We start from the raw sequence: 18,271 nt of genomic DNA on the forward strand, positions 1-18,271 counted from the left end.
TAAATTTAGGTACTTGTTCTGAATCACTCCCTACTTAACCTGCGGAAGCATCCTGGAGACAACTGATTCCACAGGCAAAGGTTATCCTCTGTGACAGCTCCTCTCTCAACATCCCCTCAATTGTCAGTACTATTCTCACTGACTTCACAACTCCACCACAGTTTAGGCTGGAAGTTGTTCTTTTCCTCAGATACCTGCAAGGCACAAAGGGAGGCACATTGAAGATCTCCAAATACCTGGTTAGGAGCTGCCTAATTTCAGAATTTAGACTGCTAAATCATTAAACAAATAGACTGGTTTTTAGAAGTTATAATCCACCAACAGTTTCATAAATTGTTATTGACTTCATTGGAGTTAAGATGCAAAGTTGGCACTTGGTGACTATTTTAGATTTAGCATTCCATCAAACTGCACCATGATTTTCCACAATTTTAAATAAATTTAGAGTTGTTTGTTGCTTTTTAAACAGAAGACATAATAATTATAAAGGGAAAAAAAGTCTTTATTACTAAATATATTCAGACAACACTTTTAGATCATAAATCAGTATGTTTTGAAATTGTGGTAGCACTTTGTCACTCTTTAAATACTCAAGACTTATCGCTTTTTCCAGGTGAATTTCCGTCTAGGTCCCTCTTGACCAGGCTTTTTTCGTTCCTTCACACGTGGGTCAACTGTTAGTAATCCAGCTACAAAACACAGAAAAAAAACCCCATTTATTTACTGCTACTAGTTAATATTACAGGTATGCTACGTGTAATCATGACTTTCACTAACAGTATGATTTGTATGATCTAGAGGGCTAAAGGTTCAGAACAACAAAATACTGAAAGGAGTATCATCAGATCCTCTAACATTTTAACCTCTCTTTAGTAACTGAACTTCATTCATATTTTCCTTTATACACCACTAAAATAACTACCCATTGTTTTTTATTCACCCATATTGCTTAGGCCCTGAAAGCAGTGGTCTCCAAACTTTTTTGATCATGCAGTCCTAACTGTATTTTTGAGCATGTACTCCCAAATATATGTATTTATTCACTTATGAATTATATACAACACATTCTTACTGAATCCCAATGGATCAGTTGCACATTCCCCGTTCTGAAGACCACTGTTATGTGTTATATTTATATGTAAGTACAAATACATTTATATATATAAATATACATAAAAGTGTATTTGGCAACATCCCAAACATGTTCACAATTACCTGATCTCCGTAAAGATACCAAACTCATTACAATGTCTATTTACAATGGTCTTCCTAGCAAGTTATACTTGCCAGTGTTGAAAAGGTACAGTCAAAGAAACTTGTTGCAAAGCATGAACACAGGTTTTGTTTCATGGCTGGCAATAGAGTGAAAAAAATCACAGCTGTTCTGCCACTAACACAGGCAGGTATTCTTGCTACTAGTCCAGAAAGAGCATAGTTAAAAGCTCACTGTTTGTAACTCTGCATTTGCTGAAACAGCATAGACATCTCATCACTGAGAAGCATCAAATCCTGCAGTTATCTAAGTAAATTTTATCTTATCCTAGGTAACTTGTAAACACTAAATGTTGCAAGAGAGGAGAGAAGCTCCCTCAGTTTGGCTAGTTGCATGCAGTATGTTGCTCATTACTCTCTCTTCAAAGCCAACCCTCCAGCATTTATGTTGGAGAAGAAAATTTTTTAAAACATGAAACAAGATGCGACCAACAAAATAAAACAAAATGCAATCTTGGTATCTTACAGCTCACTAATGTCTGATCCAGATTTATTTAGTAGAGAATACACATTCATGTTTTGTGATTCTACGTTGAGGCAATATAAGCTGGTTAATAGACCTAAAAGAGGTCATGAACAGATGGAAAAATGCTTGAGAAGTCATCCAATATGTACACAAAGGATGCTAGGAAACAAGTGAAAACAGTCTATAAATCAATGCACATCCCTTTCATACAATACACAAGGTTTCACTGGGATTATTTACTCAAATCTGATCCTTAATGATCCTTGTATTAATTCTGTTAATTACCAAACACACAGTAAGAAACATTGAAATTATTTCAATTCCTACCTTGCCTCATGAATTCCACCTCCTTTTCTGTCACAAAACTCCTTAAGGCTTTTGCAGAGGCTAAACGTATTGCTCCAGCCTGTGCAGATCTTCCTCCACCAGAGACTGTGCAAACCATATCATGTTTTCCAATTCTGCCAAGAAACTGGAAAGGGAACAATAACTGTTCCCTAAGGAAAAAAAAAAAAAAAGAAAAAGAAAAAAATTCATGTGCATAAAGTTCTATGCTATACACATTTCTTATCATTGTATATACAAAAAATATAGTTAACTTTTGAGCAGAGGTCTAGAAAGGCATCAACAGGAAATTAGCAGCTAGGAGCATATTCCAACTGCCAATGGTACGTACTTTAAGCTCAGTTTTACAACTACTTTTATTCCACTACTTCTCTAAGGAAGCCAAGATCCATCAGCTCTGGATATCTGAAACTGAGCAACCATTCCCTTTATTCTTGAGGTTAAAAATCACAATATAAAATCACATTAGGAATAGAAACTTTATGTCAGCTTAATGACAAGTCTTCTCTGTATCAGACTGTGCACATCCTTCAAAATCTGAAGTTTTACATGAACAGCCTCACCTTGTTTGCTTCCACAATGTTACTGTATACCAGAGTAATTATACATGCATGCAATTTGCAAATCTCTTGTGAAATACTTAAAGATAATGTTTATTATTTATTTTTAGAAAAATTTCAAGCCCTTTCTAAGGGGACTAAAATTTGAACTGTTAGAACAGTCTGTGCTCTTGGTTTTTGCATCCCTTCAGAAAAGGGGAGGCAAGGAACACAGATCAAGGCTTGCCTATCAGTAAACTCCTGAAAATCAGGAGGAAATGCAAGACACATTTTTATGAAATAGATATTTATACAGAGACAAGAACACAGACTCAACATAGCATCAGCATGTAACTGTATGGCAATACTTTTGCTGGAATAATTTAATTACAGTAAAATACAGCATTTCATAGCGCTCTCACCTGTCCTGCAGCACTGGGAAGTAATGTAAAATGTCTACTCCATTCACTGTAATTTTCCCAGTCCCATTGTCATAAACTACTGCAGTAGCTCTGGCAGTTTTTCTTTTACCTTAAAGGAATTAAATAAAATATTTTATGAGGCTCCAATATTCTCCAGAACTTCAAGTGCCCAAGTAGTTAAACAAATCTCATCACATTCATACAGTGCCAGCTGTTTGGTTTTACAGGCTGAGGTAAGAAAAAAAAATGCAAACAAAGAACAACTATCTTTCAATATATTTCAATCAATGTCTGTTAAGTGGGGGAGAAGTGTGTGTTGGGAAAACGATCTCCTTCAGCACAAAGGAAGCAATCATTCTGATAAAGGAATTATGAAACAAATAAGACATTCTTCTTCATTTTGGGGGTGATGGGGCACAAAGAAGACTGGTTTTGAACTTATTAAACCTGGTGGCTTTTCTTAAATCACATGGGTTGCATGCTTATCAAACTTCATTAACTACTGTTCTGAAGATACTACTGAAAACCAGTGCAAATTAAATCATGGTTTGCTGCTCTCACATCTTTTTTGTCATGTAATCTTGAAGACAACCCAGGTAAAGCAGCTCTCTAGCCATTCTGCATCTCAAATTCTCTGTGACCTTTGTTCTTATTATCATCTGCTGCCTGCTGCATAATACCCATCATCTCTAAGATTCCTCTTATAAATGTACAGCATAAAGTGTGTGTGCACACATGCTTTGTCCAGAAAATCATCAGCCTTTTCTATACATGGTGTTGTCACATTTTTTCTATGCAATCACTCATATCCTATATCCTGTATTGCTTTCCAAATGTGTGTCTCCCCAATGAAAACATAACAGCCTGTGTTTAGAACATTCAGAGACCTTCATGGCTTTTGTCTAACATCCCCTCCATCTCAGTATGAATTATCAATATCCTATTATCCATCTCTGTCCTGTATTTAGAAATTTCTTCTTCACATCTTCCTAGGTGTTTGTAAATATCCAAATGCCTTGCTATTCATTCTTTGCATCTTCAAAGTTCCCCTTTGCTGGACTGCCTACAAAAGTCATGATAAAGATTACTCACTAGTCAAAGCATGCCATTTTTATACTAAGCAACAACACTGTTACATCAATGGAACTATTCGCATTTGTTTGTGCAGTCCTCCACTCTTTATGTTCACCAGTTCCCACAACCTGTAACCCAATGGGGGTCCTCTCTACAGAGTTATCACTGTATAGAAATACATATAAAAAAACAGATGATAGGAGTCTGGGCAAAAACTTGTACTTTCTGACCAGTCCATGTTTTAACTTGGTGTTTCATAACATCACTAACAGCTATACATGCAGTATACATATATATGAGCATATAAAATGAAGTAGTGATGTTTTCAGCAGTGTTGTACATACTATAAAGAAAGCATTGTGAAGAGGAAAAAAGTCTACATCGTTACAAACCAACTTGAAATGATTACCTTCCCCAGTGCTGAAGGCCACTCCTCGCTCATCATGCTGCAAGGGCTCAATAACCACCTTCTGCAACTGCACAGGAACTTCTTTGGAAAACTTCTGTATGTAATTCTCCTCGATGTCAGCACATGGCAATGCTACCAATTTTTGTAAGAGTTTAATAAATCTTGAATACTGTAAGACAACAAGACTTCATTAAAGTATGCAAGTGTAATTGCATTTGTGAAAACTTCCTATTTTTATTTAATGGATCTTTCCTACTTCTCTTTTATTGATGATTTCTGACAAGATGACACTTTTGCACCTACATGCTGATTTAAGAACAGCATGCAGTTGCCTCATTTTCTGTGTAACTAAAGACATCTAGTTCTTTCTTCAGAAAAGAGTGAAACTTTACTCCAAAGCATAACCAACTTCCTTTTTAATAAAGATTACTGTATTGAAATGAAGTTCATCTCACTTAAAAACAAACAAAAAAAAAAAAACCATTGGGGGGATCTCTTAATATTTTATTATTGTTTTATTAAAATAGGAAAAGATTTTCACCTACTTTTTAGTAAGTCAGCATATTCACTGATTTGGAAATAATTTTATTTCATTGAACTGAATCTCATAAATTATTATATTTCATAACATACACAAAAAATGCCCATCTTTGGCTGCTCAAGTTGAGTTACTTTAATGTTTATGATTTCCTTTAAAACTGAACAATCAAGGTATTTAAAAATTCAAGAGATACTTGACTTAAAGGGCAACCTCTTGAAATAAATTATCCTTCACTACAGTGTGGTTCTCCTTCCCCCTTATACCTCCCTCCAAAGTTCTTCAACATGTGATTAAAAAGTACACACCAATGTGTTAACCCATTTGTACCAAAATCTGGGATGTCCTGTTACCAAGTGTAACTGGCAGGAGCTCTAGACACCTGTCACCAGATATAAAGGCATCATACCATCAAAAATGGATTTTTCATATAGATATCATAACCTGATTTTTGAAGTTTTTTTTACTTACAAGCACTCATTGTACTCTTTAATTTTTATAAAATTATTATCTATTATTATACTCTTTTACCAGAGTCTTCTCTAGCACCAAATTAGTACTTTTCTTGTAACTTAATAGTAGTCCCTGCAACTTTGACATCACTTGAAAAATACTTTTACCTAACAATATGACACAGACTTGTGATAAAGCCTTTGAAGGGCAGAAATAAGGAAATTAAAACATATAAAAATTATAGAGACTACAGAAGTAGAACTTGCACTCTCCAAGTTTTCACTTGGAGAGTGCAAAAGGAAAAAATTAAATAGATCTGATTTTGTTTAATAATGTAAACACCACTGAAATTTTTGTTGCAGTGGCAAAAGGTAAGAATTTGAACAGGAAAGACTGGCAGCTTATACTGAGACATTTCAAATATATTTAAACAATGTTTTTTACTATAGACTCAGCTTTGTGGTCTTACATTGGAGAGACCAGTATAAAGAAGAGTTTAGTGTAGGTTTTTGGTTGGTTGGGGTTTTTTTTAAGTTTATTGCAATGTACTTTTACAGATGTAAAATGTACTAATGTACAGAATGTACTAAAACCAAGCAGTGAAGAACACCAAACTGTTTGGTTGTACAAGTAGACCTGACACTTGGAGAAGAAAAACAGCCATTCCAAATGCTGGAGCTACTGAAAATACTGAAGTCTTTATGACTTCTACTGCAAGTAAGGTAGAGAAAGTCTCCTGGGTATTATCAGGATGGAGAATTTACAACAACTACTTCTAACTTATGCTTATGGACCACAATCTGCTCGAGACTTTTCTACATCCCCCACAGACAAGGAAGCCATCACATGCCACTGTTCCAGATGACAACTGAGCAAAGGGCATGTTTGCTGCTGTTATGCTATTTTTGCAAAGCTGTTGTTCACAGGACAGACAAGATTGAGGAACACTGCTTCTAGGTGAGAAAACACTTGGAATGTTCAGACAAATAGAGTTACATTCTCTGGTACTGTCATATTCAAGCTTCCAAAACCTGGCCACATAGATTGAACCTGCTGTTACAAAATCCAGTGCTTTTCAGGGGACTGTAGAGAAAAGCTCTGAATGAGAAAAAAGTGTATGTAGGATGAATAGTCTTATCCCCAGAGATAGATGTAAAGGATGACTCCAAACCTACAGAGTGATACAGTTTGCAGACACTGAGGAAACTGCAAAACTCTCCTCTCTCCCACCATATTCATACCAAGGAGAATGTAACAGGAGATATCTATATCAAACCACAGATCTCTACAGCTTTGTGTCTTGTTTCTGTTATTTGATTTTGTAATCAATCACTAAGAAAAAGGACTCCGTATTTCTAGTAAGCCCTCTGTGATTTTTCTATCATTACCATGTCATCCTTAACATTAAATAACTTAACTCTGTGCAGGTTTACTATTGTACAAATCTATTGCATTTCCCCATGTTGAATATTTACCCCTTCTCTACAATTAGTAACAGCAGTTCTAGCCCTGCCTATTTTTCATCTGTAACTACAATAAATGACTATTTCTATAATAAATTCTTATAACCCATTCCTGACCACATAATTCGATATCAAGGAACAAGTGCTCTACGTCTCACAATCTTGCCAGGAGAAAAACTAAATTATGGTAGTAACAATGGAAAGTACTTAAGAGTTCTGTATTGTGCTAGATAAAAAATATTAAGACAAGTCACTTCAAAACAACATGAATGTGACAGTGCTGCGAACATATATAGACTTCATCAGAAAACAGAAAACTCTTTTGAAGAGCACCTCCTTCTGAATAATACCTTTCCAGTATCCAAAAATGCACCCAGAGTCCATATTTTTAAGATACAAACCTCCTTAAGATGGGGAAGATTAATTACTTACATCATCATCTGACACTTTTTCTAACAACATTTCTTCCAATTCAATCTTAGTCAGCCATCTGCTGCCAGCCAGGTTTCTGTTTAAAATATCACATATATTCTTCCTTTAATTAACCATGCAATTAGAGTTACATCACAAAAGACCACACATACGGTGAGTCGTCATTCAGAAATACATTTTCCATTATGAATGCATTCCAAATGAATGCAGATCACATTCCTATGGTAAACATGGGAAAGCCTACGTTGATTTTAAAAGATCTGCCTTTTGAAAGGTATGGTAACTTCATGTATTGAATTAACCACATGACCATTATGAGTATCAGCTATGCATTATTCGTATTATTGAAGTCAGAGATTGAATTAGAATAATACTGTAATAGGAAGTGGTCTTCCCCCCAACTTACAACTTACTTTTAAAAGCCTGCTGCCAAGAAAAATTTGGTATACTAGCAGCACAGAGCAAAATCAAAGGCAGAATGTTAAAATCAAATTCTTTTGCCACTGGTCTTTTCTGATCAATATAAAGAATGGCACTAGCAGTAAGCATAGTCAAAGTACTAACGTAGCAGTGACACCCTGTCTTCTATCTACTGGGTAATCTTGAGCTGCTCAGCACAGTGACTGCACTGATGATAGCAAAAGTAGAATTTCTAAGAGAACAGCCTCATACAGAGATGCTAATGCAAAGAAAACCCAATGTTTGAAGTAAATCTTTGAAATATATATGATATGAAGTGACCAACTGAACAGCCATAAAAATACATACCAACATTATCAAGTAAATTTAAGGCAAAGATGTAACTAGCTTCTTAACTCCTCAGGTTTTTTAGAAACATGCTGCTTTCAGCAGCATGAAGGAAGCTGTGATTCAGTAAAACACTCCTTCTGAAGGTGTTTTTAAGGAGTACTACTTCTCAAGCATACATATTAATGCTTTTCTGAGTCAGGACATGAGAAAGGATTATTTAGAAACAATGCAGATTTTAATTTTAAAAAGCTTCCAATCCTGACAGACTCAAGTATATACTTACACTTACATATTGTTACTTGTTACTTCCACTGAAGCTGGAAAAAATTTCTTGCATGTGAAAAGCTATAAACTTGAGGTAGTTCAGATCAGGTACTAACCCTACAGTTAATATTACAGAATGCATTCACAATAGAATATTTTCTGGGAAAAAAAACCCAACAAACTCCATGCCTCTCAAACAAAAAAAATAACCCTTCCCACCAACCCTCTACCTATACTTAGGAGATATATTATCCCATCCAGACTAATCTCAGAGGAAGTACCATATCCAGAGTGAGAAGTATCAAAAATTCTTTAAATTCTCTGAGCTTTACAAACCTAACAGGGAAAAAACCTTTCATCTCTGGCTAGCTTTAGGTTGTTTTTCACATCAGTAAATCCACTGGCTGAGCTCTGTATGGAGTCGGGCTATTATTCAGGAGCATGCAGCAAGAAACTAAATACATTTGTTCTCTTGTCTGCTCAGAACCTGACACAAATCTATAATAAAACATTCGATGGGTCACAGAATGCTATTTATATCATGAAGAAACATGAACTTCTGTTATTTAAGAAATTGAAATAATCTCAGTAAATTAATCCTTTCTCTTCCTAACATAAATAACAAATGGCTGAAATGAAGAAGTGGCAAACCAACACGATGTGCTCCCGGAGCAATGCATAAATTTGGCTAGAAAAAGCACAGCAAGAACAAAGATAAAAACAACTCGGGACTGGGAAAAAAGTAACTATACAGAAAAGCAGTAAATGCCTAAACCAAAACTTCCTAGCTGCAGCCATTTCTTTAAAACACTTGCTTAACTCATTTTCTAATATAAAATCATTGCAAGAAATCTCAAAAAAATCAAGACTACAGTCAAAGAGGAGCAAACAGGACTTAAAGGCATATCCTGACTGGACACACTTAGAAACCAAGAACTGTAGATTTCCCAGAGTTTCTGGCTGACATGGAGCTTTTCTGTCCAGTGGCTAACTAGATGAAGAACTTAACCAGAGAAGTTAAACAGAAAAAAAAAGATATTAAATTCAGTTAATAATAGTGGTGATAATTAAAGAAATCCAGCCAAAAGAGCTTTTCTAAAATTACTAGGTTTTGATGATTTCTGTTCAAAGCCATTAGAAGAAAAACAGAGAAATTAAGTATTTAGAGACTCTTAAATTTAAATATTGGGAAGTTAAAATATTCAAGAACTGTAATTAAAGACTACTAAAGAGCTCAGCCTTAGATCTTGAGATTTTAAAAGCAGGAACAATGTAGTTGGTACTTTAAAAGCCCTTGTTTTTTGATAAAAAGTTTACCTCTTTTTTTTGAAATGCTTTAATAAAAGACATAATTAGAAAATTCATACAGAATATATATTTTATATATATATATATATATATATAAAAACATTCATATATATGAATATACATATGTTTCATACAGAAACATAGAATTCTGGATATTTTCTGTTTATTTTCAAATCACACTTCAGAACTTTTATAAAGCAAAGAATATTGAAAAGAGCAGAGGGAGTTTAAAGAGTACGAGAAATAGATGGTGTTTCCTTACTCTAACAATAAGAAGTGAGTGCTCCACACATATCTGGTAAAACTTTTCAACCTGAAATTACCATACAAATACTACACAAGGAATAGAGCAAAAGCCTGAAAATCTGTTTGTGGAATAGAAGGCAAGTAGCGTGGGGAACTATCAGAAGTGCCAAAACAGAATATGAGAGCACATCAAGTAAATGACTACCAATATTCCTTCTAATTGGAAGCTTACCTTTTTTCCTTCTGAAGAGGAAGGTCTTGAGCTATCAGTTGGTCTTGATGTTTCTGAACACTCAGCAATTTTTCATATGTTTCCTTAAATGCATATGGAAGAAGTATTTAAATAGATTTTTTTTCATTTAATATTTAAATTTTGCTACTTAAAGCACATGTTTAAATGGTTTTACTCTTCAAACGCTTAAAATACAGAGGTGAGAAAACAAGCAGAGCCCTGACAAAAAAAAATCATGTGCAGTTCAAAAGTATTGATTTTGAATTCTGCAACAGTGTTTTTTGCCTTCTTACATATGCTTGTAAAAAAAATCTCAACTGTATACAGGAAGACAACTACATTATACATTTGTATAATGAATGCAACTCCAAAACACACTGCATAATAATTTCAACAGTACATTCACATTTTGGTTTGACTGCCTTGAGAATACTGACAAGGTTTAAGATGGATTTAAATTTTATTTAGCTAGGATTTTTATACATGTAGAAGTGTCAGATTTACTGGTGGTCTGTATCAGTCACAACTTCTTACCCTGGCATGCCTACATGGATATAAGGTTGCACATTTACCATAGCAAAAAATTCTGTTCTTTCAACTGTGCAGATGCACTTACTCTTAATTTTCAGTGTTTTTAAATAGTTTTCTCAAAATTCTTAGCTATGTTATTATTTTCAAACAATGGTGTGACAGTGATTTAGTACTTCAAGAAAAAAAAAAAACAAACAGGGAAAATACTCAAAAAAGTCAGAATAAAAATATTACAGAAGGAACACATTTTAAATAAAGTATTTTTAGGGTTTTTTCAGTTCAGAAACTTATGAAGACTACTTGTTCTAAAATATAACCTCTAATACTCTTAATTACAACAGTGAATCCAAATGCAAAGGTAAATAGGAGTATTTGGAGAAAAAAATTATAAATTATATTGAAACAACAGGACAGTTGTACTACAACTAAGTACTTCTATGCCAAATAATTTACTTTCATTTAGGAGGGAAATAGAAAGCTTAGAGTCACTTTCCTATACCGTACTAATATGAGTTTTAGCAAATACTACAGAGAATTAGTGGGGACAAGAAACAATGGTTTGGGGATTTTTATTTGTATCACTTACAAAGAGACAGTAAAGGAAGAAACATGAGACAGCTCTGGGCTGTCAGATATTAACTAATGAAATATTAGTTCTTAACATAAAACTGGGATTTATAACAGGATGCAGTGAAATATCTGCAACAGCTTAAAAATAACCACAGAATAGAAGCCCCTTGCTTAGTTATAAACACCTACTGTTCAAGCTGCTTTTTTCACTAATATAAAATACACCTGCACATACACTAAAAATATTTGTCCTTAAAATGTATGAACAAAGAACAGATTGTTATCTGAGCTGCACTTAAAGCATTTATATAGGGACAACTCACTGAAGTCTTTGACGCAGGTCACTGATCACATTTTTAATGGTACAGTGGAACAAAATATTTTTAAAATAATTCCACTGTTAAAATCTTAACGTACAGAATCCTTCACTTTTGAGACAGCATGAGAATTCATACATTACAGTAGTAGTTATCCTTTCAGAAATCCTTTATCTTTTGTGAGGTAATTGTATCAGATAGGGACTAGGAAAATTTTTCTACTTAAAAAAAGTTTATTTATCCTCAAACACAGGCAACATTACATGAAAGAGCAGAAATCCTATTTTCAAGTATTTCCAAACCTCACAAATATAACCGTAGCCCTCTAAGGAAACAAGATACAGTATCACTACTGTGGGCAAGATTTATGCCACATCTCTCTAGCAATCTTAACAACTCCATTCAGAGCTGACCATTAGGCTTCAAAAATTATTGCCTATACATAAAAAGCAGACACAGTTTGGGTTAGAGAGCATGAGGTGTGCCTGCACCAAGCAGTTTTTAGGTATCTGTAGTTAAGACATGGTATAGAATGAGTATGGAAGCTTCTGTTTGGGACCACAGAGTGAGGGAAGAGAAGGGGAAGGAGGGCTGTGTCTGTCCCTCAGCAAGATGGGGAGAGCTCAGCTGGAACAGTCAGAGATTGAATCTGATGACCTCCATGAGTTTCTGCATTTGGAAGAAGTCAAGGCAGGCACAAAGATGATATTTTGGTGTCAGATGCTTAGAAGACATACTGGTTTATTAGGTCTTATAAATGTGTACGGAGGTTTTTCACCTTACTGGTACTCTTGACTTACCTCTTGCCTTCAAAGGCAGAGGGTGTTACCACTCTACCTGCAAAAGCAGTCTCCTGTCTGCCTCCTCACAAACACCCATCCTCTTCCAATACATTCTGACATATATATTTATTTATTGGCATGGTCAGCAAAAACACATGAACAGGAGCTCAACACAGCTACAACACAGTCCTTTAAAAAGGACACAAGGAGGTAATCACAGCTGTGACCTTAAGACAGACTGACTACAGTCAGAATTGCTTCTAAACAGCAACTCAAGTATTTTCAAATAACATGACACAAGTTAGAAGAAGACTTAAGGATTTTGTCATATTTGGAAACGATTGATAAACACAGGCATATAAAATGAGATATGGGTTCCCATCTACCACTTTCTAGCCTCAGAAATTGTCAGTTACAATGACAAGAAGTTTTAGAACAGCAGCAACAATAAAATTTGCCTGAAGACCCTCCCTAGGTAATCCCAAAGAACACCAACACTCCACAGCCTGTTTAAGTTTTAAGAATGTGCACTTTTAAGAATTAAAATTATCTCTTTAAACTGTTCTGGTTAAATTACAGCAATCATGTCTATTCAGACAAAAAACCCTTTACATGGGAGATGAAGTCAAGCAACATTTTAAAGTAATTCCAAGTGTAAGAGAAATGTTAAATATAATTTCCTACATATTTCTGGCAATGAAAGTGGACTTGTAACTCATAAATTTTTGGTCTGAAGTACTTAAAAAAAAATTGATGAATGTATCTTATCTCTGTATAGAGATAAAGCCAACAGACTGAAAGATCCACTCACATGTGAAGTAATGTGGATGCGCCTTTGCAAAATCAGGAATCACATGTAATGCCCAATAATTTATCTGACAAATCTTCACTCCCCAACAGCTAAAGAAAGCTTCTGAAGACACACTTGCTTTTTCAAAGCTGGCAGGTGAAGATTTTACTAATCACTTGAGGATTCAATAGTCCAATTCATGACTGTACACATCTGTGTGTCTTGTAAACTCAGCTATTACACAATCAAAATAGCTGATTTTACAAGATTGACTATGTACTGAAACGCTTCCATTTCTAATAGAGAGATCAAATTTCAGACTTCTACAAGGACACTTAAAATAATAAAAAATTATTTTACTCTGCATTAAAAAATAGGGAAAAAATCAGCAAATGAATCCCTAGAAGAGATTTTTATGGGGGGAAAAATTCGTTAAAATTATAGTTAAGATATGCTGCAGAGCTCACATTTTACCTCAGTTTGCACTTCGCTTTGTTTCTTGTGTTTTGAGTTCAGCATACCACTTTGGTTTTAAGTTTTGGAATATTTTTGAGAGTTAAAATGCTCAATTGTTAGAGTGTTTACCTCAATCCATAAGCCCTGATATTTCTAAAAAATGTACAAGAAGCATGATTACATGGAATTACTATTTTCCTGTGCACAATGGTATGAAGGTACCATTTTGTCTTGTTCTGCACATTACAAAAATGATATTATTCTAAAAAACTTTTAAGTGAAATGATGATCAAATATACTATCAAACGTTTGTGAAATTGTGTTTCATGCAATAAACAGTCTTCTGTGTATCAGAAGAAAAATAAATTGTCCTTTTCCCTACAGCTAAACTTTATTCAACAAGCAGAACAAAAACAATAATGCATGTAACAAATATCTTGTATGATAGTTCATTTCATATTGAAAGCCAAACATGTAAATTGGCAATTATAATACGTACAAAGATAGTTTATTTCCAGTAAGTGGACAATATTTTTATAAGCACTAACTAAACAATAATGCTATGCCCAGTTACATAACAACTAACAGGTAACAAAATTCAAGTTCCACATAAGCCTATGTAGTAATTAATAGCATAAAAGTGTAAGCGAAATAATATGCTTATCCTGTTTATTAGATTTAATGTAGCAATTTAAAAGACATCTTCAAATCGGATTGATTACTTACACTAGGCTATATTAACATACAACTCTTTTCTGGACAAATTAATTAGCTTTGAGACTTAGCAATACATTTTGTTAAATATACATTAGTTTACTAAACAATGTTGGGAATTTCATGCAGATTTTGGCTTTCATTTGGCCAACTTAGAAAAAAACCCTGTTAAATCTCACTTAATGGATTTACATTGATATAAGCCTATTTAATGAAAATATTCAGAAAGAGTTGAAGAACACTCAAGTATCCTATACTAATGAAAAATGCATTTGTCAAGGCCATTTGTTTGAAGGTGGTTGCCACGCTCTTAGAAACAAAACGCGCACTATACTTTCAGAGATTTCCAAGGCAAGCTTGCATACTCTAACTGCTAGGAAGAGCTAAAAATAAACTTGTGCTCCTTGTAAAATTTGTAATTTCTTCATTATGATGGAATGCAACAAAACATCTTGCCCTTGGGTTGCTCTGTTTCAGCCAAAACAAATGCAAATGACTTGTCAGATGACAGCTGTTTGATAAGGCTCCTCTACAAGACCTGCATGCTTTACTTTTTTCCGTGAAACTTGGGATGAAAGGCAGAAGGCAAGAAGAGAATTAATGTAGCATACAGTCTAAAGGCAATGCTACAACCGTGATTAAGTAGAAAAGTTAAAAGGCACAGATTTTCCACAGCCTTGCTGCGTGCAACCCATCCGTGTAACAAGTTGACAGGCCTAGCGCGTCAGCTCCATCATCCTCTCCGACAGCTAAAACGCAGCATTGCATCCCTTTTCAGAGAAAATTTGCGTCTGCACCATGAAGCGTTGTACATTATTTCTTAGCACTGCAGGGGGCTCAAGTCCATATGGAACCTTCACAAATATTACCACAGATCAAACCAGCGGCGTTTCGAGGCAGATTTGACATACCTATTTAAATGAACAGCAGGGGTCCTCGGGCTGCCTCAGGCTGTGCAGGAGAAAACCTCTGTGGAAAACCTATGCTGCAGCTCCATTACTCAGCAAAGACACTCTCTACATTTATCATTCATTTCATTTCTGCCAGGGCAAGAAGCTCATTTGCCCAAGGTCAACAGAAAAAAAAAAAAAAAAAAAAAAAAAAAAAAGGTGTTTTTTATTCTCCCAAAGAAATAAATGTACCTGACTAAAAGGGATTTTGTCCTTTGGGTACACAGAACTCAAATAAATATCAGATCATTCTAATAAAAACACTATACTCAGTAAAGCTGTGCACTGAATTTGTGACGGTAACGTTTGTTAGTTCTATGGTTAGTCAGTTGTCAGAAAAACGAACTTCTTAAAACTACCTAATGGGGAAACAAAATCTGATGTGAATATCCAATTAAATATTTCTGTATTATTACATTATTAATGATTTTGTCTTCTATAAGTACATGTAAGAAACAGGAATATCTTCCCACAGACTCTTCTAAAGATGCAAATAATGCTTGTGCTACTGATGGTCACAGATATGAAAGGTCTGTTCACAACCCATGTCAAGACTCAAGGTCTAGTGGTGTTCTATTAGATACAGCTTTTTTCATAAACGTAAAAGATGCAGATCCTTTACTCCTGGAACCATATTAATCAGAAAAAGCCTTAAGTTTGCATGAATGGAACCATCTTAGAAAAATCAATTAAGCAGTTTAAATGCAAATTTTCTTCACACTAAATGTCAGCACAAATAACATTTCCTATAGCTTTGCCCTTCACAGAGGAAAAAAAAGAACGATTTTTTATTCTACAATGAACTTTGCTAGAACTAGTAAAGTTTTTGTTGTATGCGCATTCTCCACTACTAATCTTTTGCTACCAACTAGATAGTGCACCTAGAGGAAAGAGTTCAGACTAAACAAAACCAGTCCACAGCCAAAACAGTAAAATGAGCCAAAAATTAAGGGAAGAACTATTATGCAGTGTGTTCTCTTAAATGTGACATACAAATGCTCATAATAATAAATATTGTGACACAAAAATATATATTGCATGTAACTTCAGTGGTGATTTTATGGCCTATTGTGAAAACATAACTAAACTCAGGAGCTTCTGAGTGGCACCTCTAGAATAACATGCACTTGACAGGGAGCTGACATTATTTATTACAGATAACATACTTACATGCATTAATGAATAATACGACTGCTTGCCAGTATAAAAGAGGAAGTTAAATGGTCGGCCATCTTCTCCCCACTGGATTTCTAATGGAAGGCAAGATTAGACAAGAAAGCAATATACAATCACTAAAAAAAAATTCCTTTGTATCTAACTGCAGTTATAAACCTCTTTCATAATACTGTCTTTTTAAATATCAGAGAACAAAGACATTTTACAGGTGCTCAATCTGCCTAGAAATCTTATAGTTTAGATAATATTTTTTAAAGCTAATCTCCCTCTACAATTATAATAAAGTATTTAAAATTATAGTTGTAAATAACATTTGACATAAGGAAATCCTTTGTGTACAACTCTAAAAGACTGTATAGGTGGTATTACAAATAGAAGTACAAAGTAAGAGACAACTGAAATCTACATTGAAAAGTGAAAGATAAGCAGCTCTGGAAAAAACAGTGCTAAAACAAAGAATACATCTAAATACATCTAAGCTAAACTAAGGATGTGTACAGTTGTCTTTTGTGGGCAACAACAATATTCAGAACTTGGGTGATTTTAGAACTTGTTTGTGTTATTACATTTGGGATATTTAAATACAAATACCTATCCTATAGTTTACATAATTAGTCCAGCAAGAAAACGAATGTTCCATATTAATTCAGCATATCCAGTGTGTTTTATTCATTACAAAATATTATTTAAAGACAAAATTCAACTTTGGAATAAAAGAAAAAGGCAAACTTAGATAACATAACAAAAATCTCTTTCAAATAAAGAAAAATTATAAAAATAAAAACCTGAGAGATTTTTACAAATTGAACTGTAGAGAAAGTCCCAGCCATTTTATCCAGTGAAGTTAATTAAGGCTATCTGTAAACTAAAGGCAAAGATAAGACTCCAGAAACCTGTCTGATAAGCACAATATATATTGGATTGGAACATCAAGATATATATATACATTCAGAAGCTAAATGTAAAGATGCAAAACTTAGCAGAAAAGAAAGAATAAAGGGGACTTTTACCCACATATACTACTTAGAGTGATTTTCCATGTATGCAGTCGTGAAACCATATTTTGTTGAAAAAACTGTTCTGGAAATTTTCCAAAGTATAAATTTAAGTTTTTGTACTTCAAAGTTATTGAAGACGCAGTACATAGACAAGACAAAGCTGCCTTAAGAGATACTTATTGAATGTGTTACTTTTAGATATAAATACAAAACTACACATTTATACTAATTTGTTCTTACAGTCCTCAGGATATTGCTAGCATTTCAAAGAATGCTTTAGTCCTGAAAGCATATAGAATAGTAGCTTAGTTCTTCCATAAAAGAGCCTTTGGATTTTAAAACTACTTAATGATTAACTCTCTCCTACCCTTTCACTTTCTACTTTTTTACTTCACAATACACGGAAGTTGAAAAACAAGGCATGATAACATTTGAAAGCTGAAAATCCAGAATTTCATATAGTTTAGACTGCTTTCCAAAGACACAAAGTCCCCCGAAAAACAAGTATCAATTATTTCAGCAGCAAGGAAAAGGAAGGAAAACTTTAAGATTTTAATGATAATCAGAAATGTTTATCTAGGACCTGATAACTCAGTGAATGTAGGATTTCACATCCATGCTACTAGTTCATACTAAATACTAGTCAAAAACAGTCAACAGGTTTTGACCTTATCTTTCAAACATCCTATTTAAAATTTAATTGTTGATTTTAGCGACTGACTAACATCCTGGTATATCACTGATACCTAGGACTTTATGCAGTGTCTCAGGAGC

The 18,271-nt window shown here is 34.3% G+C and overlaps 1 protein-coding gene across 2 annotated transcripts in view; it reads right to left on the reverse strand.

Annotated features, from left to right (window-relative positions):
* Positions 1-481: 481 nt before the first annotated feature.
* Positions 482-18,271, reverse strand: part of MRPS9 (mitochondrial ribosomal protein S9) — a 34,026-nt gene continuing 16,236 nt past the window's right edge. For both annotated transcript variants that reach the window (XM_053936616.1, XM_053936617.1), the window contains exons 5-11: positions 16,494-16,573; positions 10,214-10,296; positions 7,414-7,489; positions 4,528-4,696; positions 3,045-3,153; positions 2,066-2,235; positions 482-689 (exon numbers count right to left, since the gene is read on the reverse strand). In XM_053936616.1, the coding sequence (XP_053792591.1) occupies positions 598-689; positions 2,066-2,235; positions 3,045-3,153; positions 4,528-4,696; positions 7,414-7,489; positions 10,214-10,296; positions 16,494-16,573 (779 nt within the window). In that variant the 3' untranslated portion in view covers positions 482-597. The remainder of the gene's footprint in view (positions 690-2,065; positions 2,236-3,044; positions 3,154-4,527; positions 4,697-7,413; positions 7,490-10,213; positions 10,297-16,493; positions 16,574-18,271) is intronic.

Source organism: Vidua chalybeata, chromosome 2 (genome assembly GCF_026979565.1).
Source record: "Vidua chalybeata isolate OUT-0048 chromosome 2, bVidCha1 merged haplotype, whole genome shotgun sequence".
Lineage (NCBI taxonomy): Eukaryota > Metazoa > Chordata > Aves > Passeriformes > Viduidae > Vidua > Vidua chalybeata.